The 24675-nt window shown below is 37.2% G+C and overlaps 1 protein-coding gene across 1 annotated transcript; it reads left to right on the top strand.

Annotated features, from left to right (window-relative positions):
• The first annotated feature begins 881 nt into the window (after positions 1 to 881).
• Positions 882 to 22980, top strand: DNAJC10 (DnaJ heat shock protein family (Hsp40) member C10). Its single transcript, XM_041403483.1, has 23 exons — positions 882 to 1047; positions 1320 to 1678; positions 3261 to 3426; positions 5177 to 5227; positions 6492 to 6574; positions 6755 to 6886; positions 7786 to 7879; positions 8103 to 8180; positions 9374 to 9417; positions 9780 to 9917; positions 11197 to 11286; positions 12036 to 12149; positions 12892 to 13006; positions 14745 to 14872; positions 15135 to 15251; positions 15991 to 16092; positions 17098 to 17253; positions 18147 to 18280; positions 18733 to 18786; positions 19162 to 19309; positions 19772 to 19891; positions 21007 to 21123; positions 21391 to 22980. Exons 2-23 carry the CDS (start codon positions 1478 to 1480, stop codon positions 21400 to 21402), a joined length of 2394 nt encoding a protein of 797 aa, XP_041259417.1. The 5' UTR covers positions 882 to 1047; positions 1320 to 1477; the 3' UTR covers positions 21403 to 22980.
• The last annotated feature ends 1695 nt before the right edge of the window (positions 22981 to 24675 follow it).

Below are 24675 nucleotides of genomic sequence, written 5' to 3' on the forward strand. Positions count from 1 at the left end.
ATCCATATAAACAAGAGCAAGGGAGTGAACCAAGACTTTCTGACATAATTTCAAACAAAGCAAGTGCACAGATGGGCCAACTGCAAGAAACACTCAATTATTGCCATTACAATATAATCCCAAATTATCTTTGAAACAGAAAATACTTGCAAAGATGTCTTGCAATGTGTATGTATTTCATAACCTGCTTTTTAGGCCCTGCTCATGAAACAACGCACTTTTTTTTTTCTCCACAAACTGAAAACTTTTTAGTGCTTAAGCTATTAAGTGCTTAATAGTTCTTAGCCCTATGTGAACTTTTAAAGCAAGTCCCCCACAGGCCCCAGAACACCCCACCGCTGGCTCCAAGTCCCTAGAGGCTCTTCGGGCGGGGTCTGCGCCCAGGGCGCGACTGGGCAGGAGCCTGCGGCAAGCCCCGCTCCTCCACCCCGCGGCGGGCACCGCTCCCTCCGGACCCCACGGGGCTCCCCGGGCCGCGGTGCCCTCCGCGGGCGGCAGCAGCCGGGGGCGGGCCCGGCTGAGGAAAGGGCGGGCCGGGGGCGGGCCGCCGTGCCCGGAGGGAGAGGTCGGGTGGAGCCGAGCCCCCCGCCCGAGGCGGGCGCGGCGGCCACGTCAGCCCCCGAGCCGCCCCGCCCGCCTCCGGCCCAGAGCCGGATCCCGGATCCCGCCGCCCTTCCGCCGGCGCCGGGGGAAAGGCGCTGCCATCCCAGCCTGCCCCGCGCCCGGCCCGCTCGCACCGCCGGCTCCCGCAGCCCCGAGCCCGGGGCCGGCCCCGCTCCCCGCTGCGGGGAGGGCAGAGCGCGGCGGGCGCCCCGCCCCAGTGCCTCCCCAGCCCTCCCGCCGCAGCCCGGCCCCAGCCCCAGCCCCACCGGCTCCGATCTTATCGCTCCCGGCGGTGGCGGCGGCTCCCGGCACGGGGCTTGTCTGCCCGGCTTTGTCTGTGAGGGGCGTCCGCAGCCGCCCTGGCGGGCAGCTCCCGCCCCGGGGCGGCGGCCGGCCCAGAGCCAGCGGCCCCTTCCGCGGAATGAGCCCCGGCGCTGCTGAGGGGTAAGTATGAGCCCTCCTGCACCCGCCTCTTTAATGCGATGCAGGTGCGTGGCTTTTAGTGCCATTCGGTGAAGCTGTGCGTGGTTACCCCAATTAAGGTAACAATTAAGAGATGGTCTACCACTTGTGTGGTTTTCAGAAGGAAGATAATTAGCCATCCAGAAACTTCAGTGCTCACGTGCAGTCCGCAGAAGCTGATGGTGGGGTGCATTACTAACCTGTGTTTATTGAAGAGATCGTATTTAATTGTTTTTTCTTCTGTTATCTTACAGGGTTTCTCTTTAGCAAGACTCGTGACATGAAGTAGAACAGGCATTTTGAAGAGCTCTGCCATAAATACAGCTGAATCTCTGAATGTTGGCACATTTACTGGAGACTCTTCCCAAAGTCTGTTTGAATCAGAGCCTGTGAAATTTCCAAAAGCTTCATAATGGAGTTTTTAGCATCCAAAGGAGATTATATTAGGTATTTCAAAAGGTCTTTATTGCTAGTTTTAGTATGTGTAATAGTTCTTGTGTGCACTGATCAGGACTACTATAGTTTACTTGGAGTATCCAAAGAAGCAAGTAGTAGAGAAATACGACAAGCATTCAAAAAGCTGGCATTAAAGTTGCACCCTGATAAAAATCAGGTAAGTTACCTTTTTCACAAGTCAAAGGTGTTGACTTAATGGATCTTAGTGTTTAAACAAAAAGCAGTTTTAATTTATCAAAAATGTGTGTCTGTTGTTGGGTAGTTAGCACCTGATAATACAGTTCGATTCAGATTTTCTACAAAGAGAAAATTTACAAAAAGTGGTTGAGTTGTCATACATGATTTTGTTGAATTTGGGCTGCATTAAATTTCCATAGTGAAAAGAGTCAAGATTCTTTAATTCTCACTTATATTTTTGTAACTAGAGGAAAACTTATTTGTGTACCATATTACCTTGTCGGTAAGCTGTTGAGTTTTCCTCTTTCCATTTTGTTTTGGGGCATTTGCTGTTTCCCTGCCCGAATCAAGTAAGAACAGCCTGTTCTGAGACATCAGTCTCCAAGTATCAAATAGGACAAAACGGACATCCTGGGGTCAGGGAAATAAACAGACATCCAAGGGATAACAGTGGAGGTTACTCTGGACTACCTGGAGAGAGAAGATTGGAATGGCTCAGTCTGTGCTAGTGTATTTCGCAAATACAAAGAAATCACTTTTAGACGTTATGAGTTTTTCCTTTAAATGACTTGAAATAAGCAGAAATCCACAGGAAATAAAAGGGTTTAGAACTTTGTATGTACATCTGCATGGAGTCCCAAAAGACAGCAGTATTTCATATCAGCTCAGGGCCTGCCTTCACTGACCACACTGGAGTGTCTGACAGTGCCCAGCGGGAAAGCCAAATGTCAGCAAAGTTAGGAATGCCAACTTGTAGCTATGAAATGAAAGTTTTGTTTTCTCTGTTGACACTTTCAAAATAATGGCCTTTGGGGTCAGCTGCTGTTGTTTCTGAGCCTGCAAATACTACTAAAGAATTTTCAACAGGTTATTTTCAAACTTAGCAATGGTATATAGAAGATGAGCCCACCTAGCTAAAGCAAAAATCTTAAAAAGTGTATTTTAAAACAAATGTGTAAGCAGAAGTTAAAAGAGCAGGACTGTGTGGCACATTTTGCACACCACTGTTACACTGCACCTGTGCAAATCCCAAACTTGGATTCAAAATGTGTCTGCAGATTTTTCACCATTCTAATTCTCAAGCTACCTTGAACAAAAATGCTTTTTAAGTAAAAGGAGGAGGCATCTGTTTACACTGTCAAGACCAGAAGGGGTAAATCGGTCTCTAGCAGAGCTTTTGAACTGGTCAAGCAGGGATTCTAGGGGAATGGAAAATATTATGGAGGAAATGGTATGTCTTCATTCTTGAGTATTTTTTTAAATTCCACTGAAGAGAGAGTTGAAAAAAGAGGGTTCACGTGAGGGTGTTACAGCCTCCTACCAGTTCACTTTGTATTTCATTTGGTACTTTAGTAAGGATGGAAGAAATAAGAGGGCACAGCTGGCTTCAGGAAAGGAAAACTTAATTCTAGCTTGATTTGAGATCACAGTGCAATGTCTGCTTCCATCACAACTGACATCCTTAGCAGGGATATAAAAATATTTCCAAATACCATTTTTTCAGCATTATATACACTATATGGTTTATTAATTAATTACTAATTATAGTTTTCCTTACACAGAATGATCCAAATGCACATGAAAACTTTTTGAAAATAAATAGAGCATATGAAGTACTTAAAGATGAAGATCTACGGAAGAAGTACGATAAATATGGGGAGAAGGGTCTCGAAGATCAGCAGCAGGGCGGTCGTTACGAGAGCTGGCACTTCTATCGCTACGATTTTGGTAAGTTATGATGTGTGTTTGTCATGTGCTTAAAACAGGCACAAGGAAATGCCATATTCAGATCTATATCAGACCTTTCATATGCTTCTTATGTACCCTCTCCAGATTGCTGTCTGTTCTGTAGCTGTCACTTTCTCTCTGCTGGCCCAATATTTTATTTACCCTGTTAATGGCTACCCAAAGGTGCAATCTATTTACCTAGCCTTTTGTTCCTGCTGCTTGCCTTTTTATAGGTCAGCTAACTTCTTGTTTATTTTTTTTAAAGTGCAACGATTTTTTTCACTTAAATGTAAGTGTTAATATTTCATCAGGATTCTTTTTAACTTTTTAATGCAGGGAGACCTTCAGGGGGATTTTGAGAGGAAATTTTTGCACTGTCAAGCCTATTTGGTATGCAGCTATGCAATTAGACATCAGTAAAGAGGTAGCAGAAACTGAAAAAAAGAATAGAATCATGCCTAAAATGATCTTGACACAAGTTAATGTTTGTCTCAACAAATTTTAGGTAGTTGTAGGGAAAGGCTGCAATGAATGATTCTCAGAGCTACTGTAACAGGAGTAAACTACAACAGGGAACTGAGGAACATAGTTGGATTGGGATGAATGAAACAGCTGAAAGGAACCTCTGCCTTGGCAACAATTTTTTTCTAGTGTTGTTTTATTTAATATGTTCCAATCTCTAAAAAATTAATGTCTGTGCAGATTGAAATTGAATAAACCAGTGGCACATTTATCACAGGAAAATACGGAAATTAGTCTAAAACTTCTTCAGATAAACAGATTTAAATTTTACCTCCCTGAAGTTTCACTGCTTGATTGAGAAACAGTATCCTGAAATGTCTATTAATCAGTGATGTAGGGAGCATCTATTTTTACATTTTATGTGTGTGTGTATGTATATAAAAGTATAGCTTTATATATATTTATATGTATGGATGAGCATATGTACTATATTACATGAGATATAAATGGAAAGTAATATAAAAAGTACCTTGTCACCTGTAGATATTAATTTGTCTCATTATTTATTTGCATTTGATCCTTGTGTACTTCAGGTGAAATGACATATCAGCATGTTAGTTACTGTAAAAATCTGCCACCATAGTAGCATAATAAGATGCTCTTTAATAGCATTTTTTAATAGCATTTTTGGTACTCTGCACTGCCTTTCTTGTGTAGTTGAGGTTGTGTAGTTGAAGTAGTGGAGTGTTTGGTAGTGATGCCCTAGGTAGGACTGGTTAGTTTTGTCTTCCTTTGTTCTAGCCACTTCATTCCACTGCATTTACACACACACATTGCTAGTGGGAAAGCCTGTGGCTGGAAACACCTTTTGATATAAATGTTTGGGTAACCAGAGGCTGAGAAAGTGTGGAAGTTTCTGGACATTACATAAAGCTCTCAGTGAGAGCTGAGGCTTCTTTAATTTTAATCTGACAGCTGGATAATGTTATTTCTAACATAATTTCTCTTGCCATAACAGCAGTAGTTCCAATTCTCTGCTGCCTTCATGGCTGGTTACTTAATTATCTAAAGAAAGTTTTGATAGTGGCTGTGGTAGCATGAGAGCGAGTGAGCTAGCAAGAGGTTAAACTCAGGGTCCATCATACTAAACAGGGACAGCATTTTTGTGAAACCTCTTTGGCAGCTTAGTATTTCAGCTTAAATCTACTGTCTTCTCTTGTGCATAAGATGGTAGTTTGTGTGTTTTAAAGGTGGAAAAATAAAAGCAACTGTTGGGTTTTTTTAATAGGTATTTATGACGATGATCCCGAAATTATAACACTGGATAGAGGAGAATTTGGTAAGTTTTTTAAACATGACAACCCAAAGTACAATTTTTACATATTGAGCTGTGTCTTGGCTTTTCTTACCTATCTTTACAAACACATGTTGGAGAATCTTCACATGAGAAAAAAAGCAACAACAAACCCCCTTAATGCTTCCTGTTAAACACTAGCTAGAGAATCAATCAACATCAATAAACAGCTTATTAAGTTTTAGAACTATTTTGTGAGGTCTGTAAAAGGAAATGATTTGAATTAAAATTTTGTTACTCCTAATTTATCGTTGCTGTTTCTCTTCTATAAAAACACACTTGATAGAACTTTTCTAATATAATTTTTTTCTGTGAAATCCAGTCAATTGTGTGTATTTCAAAACAAGACGGTGATACCAGATACTGAAAACACAGCTAGGAAGAACAGGGTGTGGAAAGATAACAGTTTCTGTGTGAATATTGTCCAGGTTTTTTTTCTTTGTTGTTTGTAACTAAGAGAGGTTAGAGTAAAAATACTGGATTTTGTGTGATTTTTCATCTGCATATTGAGTACAGTTTCCTGTGTGCAGGATTGGACCTACATGCTGAATTAGTCTTGTAAACTGTTCTAAGAGCAGACCCTCATGATGCTTTCCCTGAGACCACAGTCTTGCTTTGGTTAATCTATTTGCAGGGCCAACATAGTTGTCTTTTTTTGTGAGGATATTTTAATACAGGCAAATAAAGGTTACAAAATCCACTACACAAAATTGGACAGGCTGAGAGCCGAGTAATTAAAGCTGATAACTGCTCTTTGTGTATATTTTGTGGCTGTTGTTTTCTTTCATAAGCAAGATGATTTATGTTTCCCTTGACTTTTCTAGTGATTATATTAACTTGGATTTTTAAATTACATTAGACATGATTTCTTCATAAAAATACTGCCAGGTGAGATCACTAAATACCTAAAGTAATATAAAGAAATGGAAAATTCTAGTGGGTAAAAATCTTTTAGAATTTGTATTTTGTAACTACTCTTACACTATTTCAGCTAGAATAATCTGCAGACAGTACTTTTTTTCTTAATTAATAGAACAAGTGCTGAAAGTCAGGGTGCTGATACCTTCTGAAATAGGATTTCTATGCACCTGCCTACAACAGCATGTTCATCTCAGTTCCTGTTACTGTGCCTGACATTAAATACTTAATACAGCTTTTGGGGAATACAGTATAGCAAAAGTGTACATCCTAGATGTAACTACATTGCACATGTGCATGATTTACCTACAATTTTCTTCTGTCCATCTAGATGCTGCTGTTAACTCAGGAGAACTGTGGTTTGTGAATTTTTATTCTCCTCGATGCTCCCACTGCCATGATTTAGCACCTACGGTACGTAAACCAAGTAAATGAACTCTGAAAATTCATTGGTTTCATAGCATAAAACTTGATGAAGTAGATTTTTACACTGAGGCTGAAACCAAACACAATTCAAAATGCCAGAAATAAAACGTGCTCATTTTTCATTATATCTTTATAGGAAAATAGCCTCTTTTTTGACTTTTTTTTTAGTGGAGAGAATTTGCTAAGGAGCTGGATGGAGTGATACGCATTGGAGCTGTGAACTGTGGAGATAACAGAATGCTTTGTCGAATTAAAGGGATTAACAGTTACCCCAGTCTGTACGTTTTCAAAACTGGAATGGTGAGTGATAAGACTTCAAGTCTTGTTAGAATGAAATCTGGAGAAGTGTTTCTTTAATACTTGTTCAGTCAGAGTGATTTTTTTATAAAGATCTTCCTTTATATTATGTTACTTCCTTTAGTGATAAATATAACTTTTTCTTTACCTTGGTCAAATTATTTTATAAAGTTAATGTCAAAAAATGTATTTGTTAATATATATAATTTATATTTTATATATATATATAATTTGAAATAAATGCTAATATATTTTTACAATTGTTTTTCTGAATAATTTTTCTGTGCAACATATCACTTCTGATTGGGAAGCTACTGTCAGCAGAGGTGCTGTAGCTAAGCCAAAAGTCTCCTTGAACAGACTCTTACAGTGTTGTAAAGGACTTTTCAAGTACAAAGCACAGTCAGTGGTTTGGAGTCTTAAAGAATATGACCATATGCCTAAAGAAACTTGGAAATTGCTTCTGCAAGATTCCCTCCATGCTACCTGCATGATGTGTGTCACTCTTTATAGCTGCTTGCTAAGTCGTGGTGCTGAGGTGGTGTACAATGTGTGCTTGAATAGATGGGTACATTTTGACAGTGATAAGTTTTAAGAATTTGAATGCTAGAGTGATGTAAGCAATTTTTATTTAAATAGAAATACAGTCACTGGGAGTTAGTGTTTCTAAGACTAAATTATCCTCATGTTGCAGCGTTTGGAAAGAAATCACATCACAAAATTTAAATTAAGGTTAAATTTCAAACATTGTGATAGGGGAGGGAGAGAACAGTTAGGGTGGTAGTGGGAGGTGGTCCTCCAGTTGCTTAAGTACTCTTAGAAGAACGTAGTAGGTTTTGGGATGGGGTTATTTGCCTTTTTTTTTTCTTAATTTTATAAGCTTTACCTTTTGTCTTCTGTAGCAACCAGTGAAATATTATGGAGACAGGTCAAAAGAGAGCTTAAAGAACTTTGCCATGCAGTATGTTACAAGCACAGTCACTGAGTTATGGGCAGGTAATGTTCACATGTTTAGCTTGGGGGGCTGTTGTTGAAATTGTTTTTACTATATAAAATGGGGCAGAAACTATGCATATCACAGAATCTGTCAACTGTTTCTAAGTCTTCTTTTTGAGAATAAAAATAGTTCATGTAATTTGCTAATACATATAAATATAAAACCTTGTTTCATGGTCATGTTTAACTAGTCGCAAACTGATGCAAATTGCTTCGCTCTTAGGAAATTTTGTAAGTGCTATTGAAACTTCATTTGCATCTGGTGTTGGTTGGCTGATCACCTTCTGTGCTGAACGTGGAGGTATGTATATTAAATACTTCTTAAATAATGTGACAAAAAAAGGACTTCTGTTGATAGCAGTGTAATCCCTTTTGCTGCTAAAAAACATCTTAGGTCACCACAGTACTGGCCTGTGGGTCATTTGAGCTCTCTGTTAAAAGCAGTTTGACAAAAGGGACATTACAGAAGCACAATAACGTAATTCCATTAATGTCTTGTAAGGCATTAAAGCAGCACTGGAGTGTAACCCATCAGGAAGGGAAGTGGCAGAAAAGGTTTCTCCCTTCAATTTCCAGCTCAGGTGACTGTCAGCACTGAGGTACTTGCCAGCTTCTCATGATAGCTGAGTAGCAGAAAGGCTGTATCTCCCCCTTAAACCACCAATATTAAAATGTAGCTGAATAAATTCCAAGTTAGGTTTGCACACAGTAATTGGCTCTTAACACTGGTTTCACATCAGAGTAGTTTTTTGTAGCTGTTTGTCCCTGGTTTTCTTGGGATCAGTATTGGATACAGTATATGAGAAGGTTACTTTGGTTAGCTGGTGGAGCTAAGTAAATGCACTACACCTTGGACAAATAAAGATTTCTCAGCCTTATGAAGAGACCTTTGTTCTAAGAACTGAATAGCCAGAGCTTCAGTCTTGGATTTACATTTGTAAATAGCTTGATTTCAAGTTGCAGACCTTTCGTTATTGAGTTTTCAATTTTGTTTCATTTAAGGAGAAGCTGATCCCTCTTATTTTTTAGAAAAAAATCTGCATCCAAAGGCAACTGTTCAAAGTCTGGATGGATAATTAAAGCATATGATATATTTATAATAGTGAATTATTATTTGTATTGCAGAAAATGGATATTTCTGTTGAAATATCATTCCAAGACTCTTTGTAGACAGATTAATTTTTTTAAGTGATTAACAAATTTTAAAGGTCAGTCTTTACAGTAAAGAAAACAGTAAAATTGTTTAAATGAGAATTTTGTGTTGATGGAGCAAGAGAATGTTATTTGAGGGTTTTTTAACCTAGAGTAGACAGTCATTAAGTGCTGATTATTAGGTATGACAACTCCAAGAATACTGGATGAACAGCCAGGAAGCATGCCATTAGAAATGGTCATGCTTTTTGGGAGGAAAGGGGCAATTCTAAGCAAGAGTCAATTTAGTGCATTAATAAGGTGAAGTTTTATGTTTGTAAATAAGTAATTTTTGTTTTGCAGATTGCTTGAGTTACCAAACCCGCCTTAAGCTAGCCGGCATGTTGGTAAGCAGTGTTTCACTTTGATAGCATTACCTGTTATATTTAAAACAAAATAACAGAAGTGAAAGCTTCAATTTGTAATTAAAAATCTCACTGAGTTTAGTAGAACCAAGATATCACCTGTTAACTTTCAGAAGAATTGAATACTTTGCTTGAGTAGCTTTTGGAATAACAAATTTTTTTAAGAATTTTATAAAATAAGGATTAATATTATGTAATAAATTACAGTGGTTTGTTTTTTTTTTTCATTTTCTAAGTATTATAAATAATTGCCTGTGTTGGTATTTTCAAAAGCATTTCTGTACCTGAAATCAAAAAATACTTTTCTTTGGATTTATTTTGTGTTGTTTTTTTCCTAATTACAGGAAGGTCTTGTTAATGTGGGCTGGATGGACTGTGGCACCCAGGGTGAGCTTTGTGATAATTTAGATGTCTCATCTAGTACTACTGCATACTTTCCACCTGGAGCCACCATAAATAACAAAGAGAAAGGAGGTGTTTTGGTATGACTTGTCTTTTATTATCTATTTAGATAAACAAAGTGATAACCATGCTAAAGGAATGTATAAATCATTTCCTGACTGATGATACACAACTGAAAAGATGCTTTTTTCTTTTCTCTTCTAAGCTGGTATGCTCTGCTGTGAGTTTATATCCCTGTGTCTGCTCAGGCAATGATCCTGGAGGTGATTCCAGTTTGCTGGAGAGTGAACAGCAGCCTGTGACTGTGCCTGGCCACCTCCCCAGGAGCCTCCCTGAGCAGCTCTGGGAGTGCAGGGCTGGGAAGTGCTCTGTGACTGGCCCAAAGCTGCTGCCCACCTCTCCTAGGCAAGCCTGGGAGTCTCTTCTCCCAAGTAAAAGCTGATAGGACAAGAGCAAATGGTCTCAAGCAAGGCAGGTTTAGATTGAATATCAGCAAATCTTTCTTCAGCAGAAGGGTTATGAGGCCCAGAGGGATGTGGTTGAGTCACTATCCATGAGTAGACGTGGTTTAGAGTGGTGAACTTGGCAGCTGGTTACAGCTTGGACTCAATGATCTTAAAAGTCTTTTCCACCCTAAATGATTCTGTGGTCTTTGATGTGCCCCTGATTTTTTTATTCCAGAAATAATATACACCAGGTATCATAAGTTTGAGAATTGCTACCCTGCCATGTGTGATAAAAGTACTCCTACGGTGTCTGTCAGTACAAATTTTACTGCTCAGTTCTATTCTAAAATTGCAACCCACATTTGTATGGTAGTTTTAACTTCCCTAATTGATGGGAGAAATTTCTGTTTGAAGCACGACTTATTCCTTTATTGTCACTACTTTTACCTATATTTTTAAAAGGAGGAAAATAAATTGCAACCTACCTACTTTGAACCTTTTAACTTACCAACTCAGTTACTGATTCATATTCCTTCCAAAATTTTACAAGTTAAGGAAACCTAAATATCTCTACAGTGCAGTTAAGGAAGGCTGTAAAACTAAATTGAAAATCCTGTAAATTTGATTGTTGGGTTTGGTGTGAAATTTAAATTTCACATTCTTTGGTCTCTGTCTTGACAAAATACAATTTCTTGAGTTGAATATTGTAGGCAAGTGAGCTAAAAAGCTGTATTCTGAGAGTGATGTTTGTGAAATTACATGTATGAAAAAGAAGTTGATCAAATAAAATATTAACTGCATTCTCCATTTGATTGAAGGGAACAAATCAGAATAAATTCCCTGACACTTTGAGTACTAATCAGGTTGATGTTTGTAATTCCTTGTAATAAAGACAGCTAACTTTCTATCCTAGTTTCTTAACTCCTTGGATGCCAGAGAAATATATCAGGAAGTAATGAAGCATCTCCCAGACTTTGAAATCATCTCTGCAGCATCATTAGAGGTAATTTTTTTTAAAATATGCTATGATTTCTTCAAATAATATGTTTTTATATTTTTATTGTTATTTTCTGTGTTTCTCAAATCCTGTTGACACAACAACTTAGTATTTAACTGAATATTACTACTTATTTTCTGTACCCAAAATAATTTAACACTGTTTGTCTACATTTACTTCTGTTGTTTAGCAAAATAACAAAAGTAAGGGGAGGAGATTTCATAGGAATATAGGAAATCACAGAAATTGTCATTGCAACTCACTCTGCAACTGCAGTTTTCTAGTAATTTTTTGAATCAACTACATTGTAGGGAATTTTGGTTTAAGTGTGTTTTGTTTGGGAATTTAGAAAAGAAAAAGAAAATACTTGTTAATCCATGATAATTTATGTATGAACTGAAATTGAGTCTTAAAAGTAGCTCATGTCTTGGAGGAAAAACAAAAGTAAACCTCTTTCCACACTTGTAGCTGCACACAGCAGCATAATTTCCAAGAGGAAATCCACACAGAAACAAAAACATTAGAGAGCAGCTCGTAGCCAGCTTGCTCTCAGATTTTTTCCACTCCCTTGATTGTGATGCAGTAAAAGGAAGTTTAATGGAAGGACTGCATGAAGGAATTTGTTTAGTGGAGGTATTTTGGAGATGAATAACAGGACATTTGCCTTTATAAAGCACAGAAGAATTTTACACGTTGGTGTAGTTGGGATTAATTTTTTGTGGTTTTGTTGGTTTGTTTTTTCCTGTGGTTTAAAGGACCGTCTGGCTCATCACCGGTGGCTGCTTTTCTTCCAGTTTGGGGAGGGGGATAAATCACATGTGCAGGAATTTAAGAAACTGAAATTTTTACTGAAGGATGAGCATATTCAGGTAAGAGTGCTTACTCATCTAATGTTAAATGCTGTTTACATTCCAAGAACAAGTCACAGTTTTCATTGTTATTAGTTTTTACCAGCACATGCCACCTCTGGTACTGGAAGAGATATGTTATCATATAGTAGATCTGCAGTGAAGTGTTTTATTTAAAACAGTCACATTTCCTGCACGTTTTTAATAACCTAAAAGTAGAAAGATATTATCTTTTACATCTGCTCTGTTGTTGGAAATGTTGCTGCAGATCCCATTCAGTTAATAATTACAAATTAACATTCCAACATCAAATTATTCAGAAAACCATGTGATCATGTTGATTATTTTCTTAATAAAAAGAAACCAAGTTCAAACTTTGCACTAAAGGTCGACAGATTGTATTATTCCCTCAAGTATGTATTTTTTAAAATTTTTGCTTTGACTAGAAGAATTTTAAGGTTACATTTATTTTAGGTGTCTTCTTGCTTCCTTGCTGTTATATTTGGAGGTGGGGGTAAAAGTAAATTCTTTAAGTTGTTATTCCCTATTTTGGCCTTTAAATTAAAAATTAGCAAGCAACCTAATATAGTTATGCTGGTCATTTGCCTTGAACATCAATTTTTCTTAAGATCTCCCTTTATAAAAAAGGCTATCAGTTTTCCATATTTTTAGCTTTGTTTTCTAACTCTTACTTCCTCGTAAAAATGTTAATTGATATAAATTAGGCTGTTTTAATTAAAATGGCATTGTCTGTTACATATAGGTTGGGAAGTTCGACTGCCTTTCCTCACCAACCATCTGCAACAAACTATATGTTTATCAGCCTTGTTTAGCAGTCTTCAAAGGAAAAGGAACTGGAGATTATGAAATTCATCATGGTAAGGGAAACTTTGGCAAGTTTAAATCATGACCTAATCCCTTTGAGATGACAAAATCTTTGGCAAACCATGTTTTTTTTTTTCCCAAAGAACAGTTTTGTAGCTTTAATATTTGCTATATTTCCTCTGACCATAATGTAGCCTCACACAGCCTATTTATTATTTCCTTTGGTTTTCTTTTTTCTCTTTTTCCTGGGTAAGCAGTCATCAGATGCTGAGGGATGTAGTTTGTCTTTGCAGTCTGTTTCAACATCATTTGCATAATGACATACAGATGAAATCTCTGAAGCTGATCAGGACAGCTTCTGCTTGGGCAGGATAACCAAAGAATGTTGTAAGGCACACCCTTCAGAGAGGCCTGACATGCTGGTTACACAGTGCAGCCAGTTTGACAAACCTGGATTTGGTTTCATGTACCACTGCACTAATTCCATGCTTTGTTAACTTCTGTCCAAGATAATGAGACTTTTACCACTTACTTTCATTTCCAACATCACAGTTTCCTTTTAGGAAAGGCTGGAACTGTGTTACTATTTATTACTGAAAGGATTCAAAAATGCTGGTTGAAGAAGAAGAGAGCCTAAAGCCAAACTGTAGCTTGCAGGAACAGGTGTAGCTTCATCCAGAACGTGGCACAAGGCAGTTATGCAAGATGAAGTTCTCATTTTTCAGCCTTTGAGGTATTAGAAACAGCTGCTAGGATTAAGTCAGAACCTCAATACTGTTATAAACAGGAAAAGTGAAAAGTTTTTCACTGTTCAGAAAAGATTAGGCCTATCAAGGGGGAGAGATGATCCCATACATCTAATGATTGGTATCTAAGGAAAAACCTTATATACTTCCTGTATATACATTGCTGAAGAGAGGACAATAAGAGCTCACATCCATGCAGCATTTTTATAATGGTGTGGATTTCAGTGGAAGAGAAGTACATTGGACTTCAGTGCATTTTTTTCTGAATAGTTTGGTTTACTATGTGAAAAATAGATGGCATGTAGAACATTTACCAATAGCCATCTCACTCCAGTCTTTATGAGAAAATAATCCTCAAAAGAATCAGGCTTTTTTATATGCTCTGTTGAAGGGCTTCAACAGCTTAAAATCTAAGAACAGTAATAAATCTTGGTAAGTCATTGTGCAGTGACTTCAGATTTGGTTAACCTGAAGCTCTTGTTCACAGACAAACTAATTTCTGCTGACAAATATACAAAGGTTATGAAGAGACTGGATCTTTGCCCACTGGAGCTGTGTGAGCAGGAATTTCAGTTACACCTAAATAGCTGTGATTTATCAATATAATTTATTTTGCTTGAAGTTTTTACCTTGTAAATCCCTTTGCCAAGTCAAGTGAATCTAGAATTGTACTTTTAAATCCAACACAAGTAAGATGGTAAAATGACCAATAATCCTGTCACAAAAAAATTCATCATTTTGTTTGATAAAAACATGTTTTGTCTTGGATAAAGTATTTATTTGGCTAATATTGGGTAACTGTCCAGTTTAATATTTAGCCACATATCAACTATCAACTATAGTATGTTCTGCCTGTGCAGGTTTGGACAGTTTAACACTGTTCTCCTAAGGAAAAGCAACATAATTTTATGCTAAATTTACTTAAGCAGGCTGGGTTTAAAGATGAGACAAGGGAGCTGAAAGACTCCTATTGCTTTCAAAGAGTTTTTTAATTTCACCTCTCATGGGTAAAAATTTAATTTCCTTTCTATGTTGTTTTTTGAAGGAAAGAAGATCTTATATGACATTGTTGCATTTGCCAAAGAAAGTGTGAACTCCCATGTCATCACACTGGGACCTCAGAATTTTCCTGACAAAGATAAGGAACCATGGCTTGTGGATTTCTTTGCACCGGTAAATATTTGATATCTATATGTTCCTTCTTCTAAAATCTGTTCTGTAACTATGTAACAAGGTACTAAGGAGTAGCTTGAAAGTGCCCTTCAGCATCATGAGAGGATGTTCTAATTCCTCATTCCCTGGCAGCTCTAGTTCCTAACTGGGTTTTGCATTTAGCGGGTTCTGTTGTCAAAGCAGCAGATTACTAATCTCGAATAGTCTCCTGAGAGCTACCTGTGGGAAAAGCAATTGCACTTACTTGCATTTTGTCTTCTAGTGGTGTCCTCCTTGTCGAGCCTTGTTACCAGAGCTGAGAAAAGCATCTAAACATCTTTATGGTCAGCTTAAATTTGGAACACTAGACTGTACTGTCCATGAAGGCCTTTGCAACATGGTAAGCTGCAGGAACTAAAAGTAAAGAAATACAAATATAATCCTTTCAAACATTTGAAGTGGGGGGTAGGAGGACATGGGCAGACAATGTTTGTCCTTTAACATTACTTTCCTCAAGGGCAGTAAATTGAACAGGTACTTGTATCATAATTTTTTTTTTAAAGAAGCAAACTATGTATAGGTAATAATGCAGAATACAGGTCAGATTTTATTCTAATTTCGTAATGTTACTGGAAGACTTCAGAAGTCTCAGAATTTAATAATTCTGGGGGCTGGGGTTAATGTCTGAAAACACATGGAAAATGAGCAAAAAAGGACGAACGTCCAAGTTTTATTTGGACGTGTTTACCCACTGAGGAATTCAAGTGATTGGAACTGACTGTTCAATGGTAAACAATAGTTATTCACACAGTACAAACATTCCATCTGAGGACTGGGCATAGTTTTAAAGCTAAGGCTTAGGAGGCCCATGGATTAATTCTTGTATTTGTGGATCATGGCAAAAGAATCACTGTCTGGTTTTTACATTAAGAACACACTATACCATCTCTGAATACAATTGGCACCTTCTCTGTAGTGATTTGTTATGGTGTCAGATTCTCACCTGCATGTAAGCCTGAGCACTTGTACTGTACAAACTGAACAGATGAGCAGCCTGAGCCACCAATACCAGGGACAGTTAGAGGCAAGTCCAAGAGCCTTAATCATTCTGTGCAATTTGTTCTTGTCTGTTTTATCAGCATAACATTCGAGCTTACCCAACAACAGTTGTGTTCAATCAGTCTGATGTTCATGAGTATGAAGGACATCACTCAGCTGAGCAGATCTTGGAGTTTATAGAGGTATGTAAATGATAATGTTGGTTGCAGTCGTGTTCTATGCAGTTCATACACAAATACATTCTTCAGTTGGAAGATTCTAAGATTTATTTTTTTTTATTGGAGAAGGAAAATAAAAGGCAAAAAAACTTGGGGCAAGAAAAGTGATCCAGCAACTGTCAGTGAGAGACTTGACAACTAATGGATTAATTTCCCTATTCTGACACATAATTTATTTGAGATCATTAGCAAATAAAGAAAGATGCCTTCCAATCTGCAAAATAATAGTAATGATTTCTGTCTTATAGAGAGGATAAATGAATTAATATTACATCACTTCCAGCTTTTAAGGTGGAAGTGCTTCACATACACACCTTGATATAGGAGGGGGTTCACATTTTTGTCAATTAGATTGCTGCTGTCCTTGAACTTTCTTAACTCACAGAACTCCAAATTACTGGTATTGATCACTGTTGGTGCTAGAGTTCTGGCACCCAGCTTGGCTCCAGCATTTAGGTTCACTGCTATATCCACAGGGTATTTTTCACTTTTGGAAAAGACATTTCTCTCCAGGTAGCTCAGAAAAAGCATCTTCAAGAGCACACATGCAGAAAAAGGTGGAGATCAGTCTTTCAGTTGGCCTTCAGAGACCCATAGTGCACAATATGTATTCTGCATTCCGGCTTAAATAGCATGGCTGAGTTTTGTAACACCTGTTTCTGCCAGATAAGCTGGATTTCTAGGTTTTTACCTTCTTTTATTGAAAAAAGGCAGAAAACCTCCCTTTTGGAGCCTGGGTATACTTTTTTGATAGTTTTTCTCAACAAACTAGGCATATGATTTTTGGGTTGAAAGAATGTCTTTTGGTGCTTCTATGCCTTTCAGTGGTGTGGAGTCTTCCCTACCAGAGCAGCAGGCAAACTTCACAGAACATTCTCAAAATTTGGCACAGTCTGTTTGTACATGCTGGCTCTAGATAGGGATACACTGTGCAACAAAGAGTAATGTCCATGAGCTGTCTTTATTTAGGATCTTAGGAATCCATCGGTGGTGTCCCTAACACCAGAGACATTTGCTGAATTGGTTCAGAGAAGAAAGCGAGAGGAGATCTGGATGGTGGACTTCTACGCTCCGTGGTGTGGACCTTGTCAGGCCTTAATACCAGAATGGAAGAAAATGGCCAGGGTAAGTCACAGTCAAACACTTCTCTGCTTTTGTTCCTCTTCTGGGAAATTGCTGAGAGGGCACAACTGCTTTCTTAAGAGAATTGTCAGCTGAGAAAATTTAGAGTCCAATGCTGCCACCAAAACAGGCAATTTCTGCCTGACAGTTTTGTATTGCTTCAAATAAGAAGTTTCTATTTGACTTTTTAAAAGCTTCAATACACTGATACTGTAGTCCAGTTTTTCATGTTGGTTACAAGTGTGTAAGGTCATTACAGTGTTCTGTTATTTGCAAAAGTAATATTACTGTACTGACAACCATTCCTGGAGGTGTTTACAGGAATGTGAGCTAGAAAACTTGGGGGGGAAAAGAAGGGCTTTGGAAACAAGCCTAAAGTGACTTTGAGATGTTTAGAACTCGACTAGGAATTATAGCCAGGATTTACTATTCTCTTGGAATGTCTGTGGAGTGTTAGTAGCTCTTAGGACACGTTCAGTAATCATCAGCTTCCCTGCCCATGCCAGCTAGCTTGAGCCTTTGCAAGAAATAGTGTGTTCAGGACAGGCCCACTGTGACACTGCTGGCACATCTGCACTGCACCAGGATTGGCACAGCTACTGAGCTGGGATGGGACACACAGGAACAGGGCATTCTTTGCACTCATTAATTCCACTCCTGGCTGCCTTTGAGGTAAGGTAGGTGCCTTGTGAGCCATGTCCATGCAGCTTATACTAATTGTGTGCATGATGAGTGGCTGCCTCTGATACCACTGATCTGTTTACAGGGAAGAGGAAAGCCTTGTGATAATCTTGGTCTGTTTTGTTCAGATTTTTCCCTCAACTAAGAAGTATTACTGAAATTGTAGTAGTATTGGTTAACATATTTGATGGTAGGTTTTCTTCCTTCTTTTTCAGATGTTAAATGGATTAATTAGTGTAGGCAGTGTGGATTGTCAAAAATATTATTCTTTCTGTCACCAAGAAAGTGTGCGGGGCTATCCTGAAATCAGACTCTTTCCTCAAAAATCAAACATGGCTCATCAATATTAGTAAGTACATTGCTCCAGTTTGGGAAACATTCCATGATGTGAAACAAGACAAATACACCTCTTCTGTTGTGTAGAAGAGGTTTATCACAGCTATTAAAATAGGCTGTTAGGATATTACTGTACTGGATACCATTGGCTTTGTTACTTCAAACTAGTGATTTTATTTTGCCATTTAAGTAATATGAAATGACACAGGAGTCTTCATTTTTATTTATTCTCTTTCTTGTCTTGGTCTTCTAGTCCTTAATTGTATAGGTTTTAATTCTATCTGTGAGACTTTTCATTCACTCAGATTTGAAAGCAGGGTAGAAATACATCCTAAAGCATATGCATTTACATTCTTTATTTGATTATCACCACTCTTCAGAGTGGGTTGTTTGTCAAGTTTTTTTCCAGAATAATTCAAACTACTGTGCAACAGGTTTTTTGTTTTTTCTTTAACATTTTTACAGTAGCTACAATGGATGGCACAGAGATGCCTATTCACTCAGAGGCTGGGCATTGGGGTAAGTTACTGCACTCAACTTTGTTCACAAGCTGCTTGCTAGGTAGGATAAATAAATATTTAGATACTATGTAAATTAAGAACTAGAAACATTGGGTATATTTATTGCTTAATTGAAGACGTTCAACTTTCTACATGTTTTCACTTATTGCTTTTAAAATTTGGAGAAATAGCATACTCCTTGCTGTCCACCCACCTCCTGCAGACCATATTATTTTGTTTACTACATTTAAGAAGTTATTCTCCTATAGCACAAAGTGTGAAATAGGGATTTCCAGACTGCTCAAGTTCTCAATTTCAGAAGCTTTTCTTAAATGCAATTTGCATATTGTTTAAAGTTTGAATGCATTACAATTGTTACTCTTCCTTTACACAGATATTTACCACAGGTGTCTGTAGATCTCACCCCTCAGAGTTTCACAGAAAAAGTTCTGAATGGGAAAGATCATTGGGTCATTGATTTCTATGCGCCTTGGTGTGGACCTTGCCAAAATTTTGCTCCTGAATTTGAGATGCTTGCAAGGGTATGTTTTTATATGTACTGGCAGTTTGTTATAATTGTAATGGTTAAAATCTTACTCATCAGCACTTTATTTCTTAGCAGTCATCCAAAAACCACAATGCTTCCATGAGCCTCCTACTCATGGAGTGATGCACACTTCTAGGTCCCACTAGACAGTGGGCGTTGTCTCTTCCACAGACAGACACACAGACACCCTCTTTTGAGAACAGATTTCAAATTTTGATGGAATGGTCTTTGGAGCTGGGGTGTGCTTTTGTGCTTTGCTCTGAATTCAAGTACAAGTGCTCTCTGAATACACAGAAAGACACCTGACAAGGCTGACAGTCTGGGAAGCAAGCAAGCAACTACTCTGAAATATTTCAAAGATTTGAGCAACACTTTTTTATTTTTAGCTGCGCTGCTGGCTTGCTTATACTCACCCATGGAAACTTGTAATTTGTTTCTAATAAATATTTCTTTTCAGGCTGTTAAAGGAAAAGTAAAAGCTGGAAAAGTAGACTGTCAGGCATATGGTCAGACCTGTCAGACTGCTGATATCAGAGCCTATCCTACTGTTAAGTTTTACCCCTACCAAGGAACAAAGGTAAAGTGTTACTGGTGAGCAGATACTGTGAGTAAATGTATTTCATTTCACCTTAATACTTCTATAACATGTTAAAGTGAATTGTTTATATATTACTGTGTCAACAAATAATAATACCTAAAATAGTAGGACAGTGACAAATTGCAAATTAATAGAACTAAATAGAAGTAGAATTCTAATAGTAATTAAAATGCAGGCTTAACCAGAATTATGGTTTATTTTCCAAGGTCTTGGGTGACAAAATGTTTTTTAACCTTTACCAATTCCATCACCAACTACCCAAAAGTGGGCTGTCTCTTTCTAAATGAAATATGGACAACTTCATTTTGGCTAATGAGAAATATAATTAAATGTTATTATATTGAAAGACCAATTTTGACATATAATGTATTTTAAGACAGATAATTAATGGAAAAGACATGGTTGTGTTGTTTCAAAAACAAACCTTATCAAACTATTGCAATTATCAGTGGGACTCTTTCAGATCAACATTTCCTACTAACAGGAATAGCATAAATTAAAAATACAAAGAGTATTCAGAGAGTTATAGCCTTTATTCTTGTAACACTAATAAATTGCAGAAATATTATAGTGACTTTTTAGATGTATTAATGCTGAAGAGAAAGTATTCAGTGGTTTCTGACAGAGAACTGGCTTAACTTACTTTCCTTTTTTTTAACTGAATTTTTGATTGGAAGTTCTAGAAATGTTTCATCACACAATCCCACCAAATTCCATGAGATTTTCTGTGGTGAAGGGTAGAGACTTTCTAAGTCTTCAAAGTAGCCACCCACAGTGACAGATTTCACATAGATTAAAAAGTGGCAGACTTTGTAAGAGCTGTCTAGCTTAAATACTCAATAAATGTGAGCAAATTGTAACTATTTCAGGTTTCTTCAATGATCAGGACAAAATTAGCTGCTAGTTTTCAGAACTACACTAAGAGTGGTTCTTAGTACAATGCAAATTAGCATTGTTTAAACAGAGACAAAAATATATCCATGAATCATAAATCAAGCTACCAAGGCCATTGTATTCTGCCCCGCTTTCCTCTTGAATTTTGTCTGAAAATTGTGTAACATATTACCCATGTTCTATTTTTATTTTCTTTTAAGAAAAGTGTTCTTGGGGAATACATAGACAGCAGAGATGCAAAAGGTATAGCTGACCTTTTGAATGAAAAATTAGAAGCAATGGAAAAGAAAGAAAAAAGAAAAAAATCTAGAAATAAGGTAAGAACACTTACGGTGGAGCCTTTGCAAAAGACTTGCTGTAAATAACTATTTAAAATTATGTTAGTATTTGTTCTTTATCCATTGTATTAAATGCAAATTACAAAGGCAAGATTGGGTAAACTTAAGAAGATATTAACACACAGCTACTTAAGAAATGTTCGTCCAGTTGAAAAGTTATTGCTACTGAAAACTTTAAAATCATATGAAAAAATATTTTTGTTTGTAGTTTCAGAGAAACTCCATTGTTTATTTTCTTGTTACTAGGATGAACTCTAACTGGTACTGAAGGCAGACACAATTCAAAATATTCTGAAGCTGTGAAGATAGAAGACACCACAAGGAAAATATAAGGATAGTTACATTGAAGACAGGACAAGACACATGAAAACAAGTTTGAGTTCACAGGCATACACAACTGTGTGAGTTCTGTTAAACTGTGGGGAGATGAAAACATTTTGGTTTTGGTGGAGGCAATGTTTCTGCATGTCCCTCTTGTGATATACCAGCTACCTTCTTCCTGGCCAAACACTGGAGTTGACCAGAAATGTGGACTCTTATCACTTTTGCCTACCCATTTACTAGTTCCTTATATTTTTTTGTCTCTTCTCAAATGCTTTCTGAATGTGGCACTCAGCCTGTGGCTGAATATGCACTCGAAGCACTCTGCAATGCAGAACATAATGACGGATTGTCTATTTGAAAGACAAACAGTTGTACCTGATGATTATTCTGCTTTGGGGTTGCATTATTGTCTAGTCAATGGTTAAGAAATAAAATCAAGAACTGGTAGGAGGATATGTTTATTGAATTAAATTGCTCTTGCTCTCGAGTGGATTACTCTGTTGTGGCAGTGGTGATGCTACCTGGATGAACAGAACTTTGAAGAGCTTTAGTTGCTTGGTTTTGGGATTGTGTTTATTTTTTTTTAAAGTAAGAAAAAATAAAATAATTCAAATGTGGTATTAACTTTCAAAGTTTAAATTATGCAATAGAAGCATCTGGTTAAGTCATTAGATCATCACTTTTATCATTGTATTTTTAAATATGAATGTATTCTGTGGGCATATTTAACCTCTTTTGGCATTACCACTTTCCCTTTCCCTGCAGACATATTTTTAGGGGTTTTTTTGTTTGTTTGTTTTTATATAATCTTCAGGCAAGCAGGAGAGCAAGTGCCTTCTTTAATTTAATAATAATGAATCCTGTACATTGCAATGTCTCCTCATACTTCTTACGAGAATTCCTGCTCTAAAGAGTAATATTTTTCAGAGCTTCTCCATAGACAAGAAAAATTACAGCAGATGACAAAATGTCTGCAAACAACTGTTTCATGATTTCAATAAAATGCTCCCTAGCACTTGACAGATGGAATTCCCTCCCTGCTCTCTAGGTATTTAGGTATTTAGACCTGGCATGACTGGTCACTGTATTATGAGTATGACAAATTTGTAAATACATTGTTATTGACAAGTAACTTATTTCATGAAGAAGGCAGCAAGAAGTGAAGAGATACAAGTAACTGAGACATTCAGCTGTTTTTCCCCTATTCTCAGGGTTGCCTCTATTGATTTTTCATTTTTGCAGCACATTATTCTAAGAAGGAAGAGACTGTTGCATCTATTTTTTAATAAAGTACATCTTCCTACATCCAAATTTAACTTCAAATTCAATCACAGTTAAAAATTAAAATTTTTAAAATAACTGTTCTGGTTAGTTTTTGCATATCACTGTAACTGCAGTTCCCGCCTTCTACACTCTTCTTGGAAAATGAGGTCTAGGAAAAGTTTTGAAACATATTTAGGCTGTGGGGAAGAGGATTTAGTTTAAATATCAATAAAGTTAATTTTGAAGATATAATTCTGTATCAATGTATTCTCTTTGTATCCAGATTTTTAAATTTGGTCTGAGAGACCAAATGGATGTGTATGGGTGAGGGAAAATCATCTTCCAAATTAGATGATGGAGGTTTCTAAGATTTTGCACATTTTCATGGATTTTTTTAAATAAAAATACTTAAAATGTTCTATTATTTAAAGTTTTCAACAGGAATGCACAAGAATTTACTCCATTTACTGAAACTTGGCACCTGAAAACAGTAATGTTCCAATCCCTAATACTTTCAGCCTTGATCTTCTCTCTCTGCTAGAATTCAGTACTAATTTTATATCCCCCTGTATGTAAAGCCACCACAATTTTGATAATAAACAGCTAAAGGTAAATCATCAACATGATACTAAGTACTTATCCCTAACACTGAACAGACTCCTCCTTTTACTGCCAACTTTATAGGATCTAATAGACTTCTCTAGTTGCCAACAGATATTAATTACAGTTAGTTGAGCAAAAAAGAAGATTGTTTCCCAAATTAATGTATATGACCACTGTATTGTGCAGACTGTTTCTTGACCAAGACCACAAGAGCCATATTGGTTAAAATTTGGTATGTATTCTGCAGAAGCCAATACTTCCTATAAGAAAATAACTACTTAAATGTCAGAGTTTTAAGAAAACATTCTAGAGCTGAATTAAGTAGGGGTTGGGTTGTTGTAAAAACACATTAGTTCTGGTGAATTCTTACTGTACAAGTGAGCTGACTTGGAAAATACAGCCTGAGGATACTCTGCTTTTTAGGTCTTAATAGACAAAAAGCAGAATATTGTTTTTCCATAAAGCAGTTCAAATGAACATGAAGAATCTATAATTTCTGCATGTTATAGGCTGCTATGGAGTCACATGAAGTTACCTTACACTTTTTCTACCTTAACAGACATGTTAACAAAAATACACGTCAGTCAGAATTAATTACAGCTCAACTAGAAATTCATATAGCTGACCTGACTTGTTTCCAGAAAATATTCTCCCTATAATATGTATTTTAAGTAATACTTATAATCCTGTCAGAAAAAGAAAACATTTTCTTTCTCTTGTTATGTACGTATGTTCATTAAGCAATCCCAGTTTTGCTGTGGTAGATATGTAATTCTTTCACCTGGCAGGTAGTTTATTTTAGTTATGACACAAGATCTCAGCCGGTACAGTAACAAGCCCATACCCAGGATGTTTCATGTTTGCTGAAGCCATAGTAGAAAAATATCCTATGTAAGCAATGGAGAAAAGTTACTATATTGCCTTCCTGTCTTTTCAACTGTAATTCAATGCTCTTTTTGGTAATTGTGTTCACTTACTTTATTATCCTACCTTTGGTCATCGGATCATTATTTCTTGAACTAAGGCTGCATTTGTGCTTCTCAACTTCATGCCAGAAGCTCAAGTCCCACCACTCATCTTGACACCCGCTGAAGGCAGCACTGCCCCTGAAATGAGTATCCCATCTTTTCCTTGCTCATACCCCCATGGGGGGACAGGTTGTGATGCAGTTTCATACTGCAGCAGATGAAAGAATTCACTCACCTGGCAAAAAATGGTGACTGCACATAATACAGGTAAGTACCTCAAGTTTTAGGTAGGGTTTTATATTCTAGGAATGAACAAGTCCCCTTCCCAGAACTAATCAAAAATTATTTTAAGCCTTAGTAAGGAGGTTAATAT

The sequence above is a fragment of the Onychostruthus taczanowskii genome, unplaced genomic scaffold, assembly GCF_017590055.1.
Source record: "Onychostruthus taczanowskii isolate IOZ18803 unplaced genomic scaffold, ASM1759005v1 scaffold20, whole genome shotgun sequence".
NCBI classification, from domain to species: Eukaryota; Metazoa; Chordata; class Aves; order Passeriformes; family Passeridae; genus Onychostruthus; species Onychostruthus taczanowskii.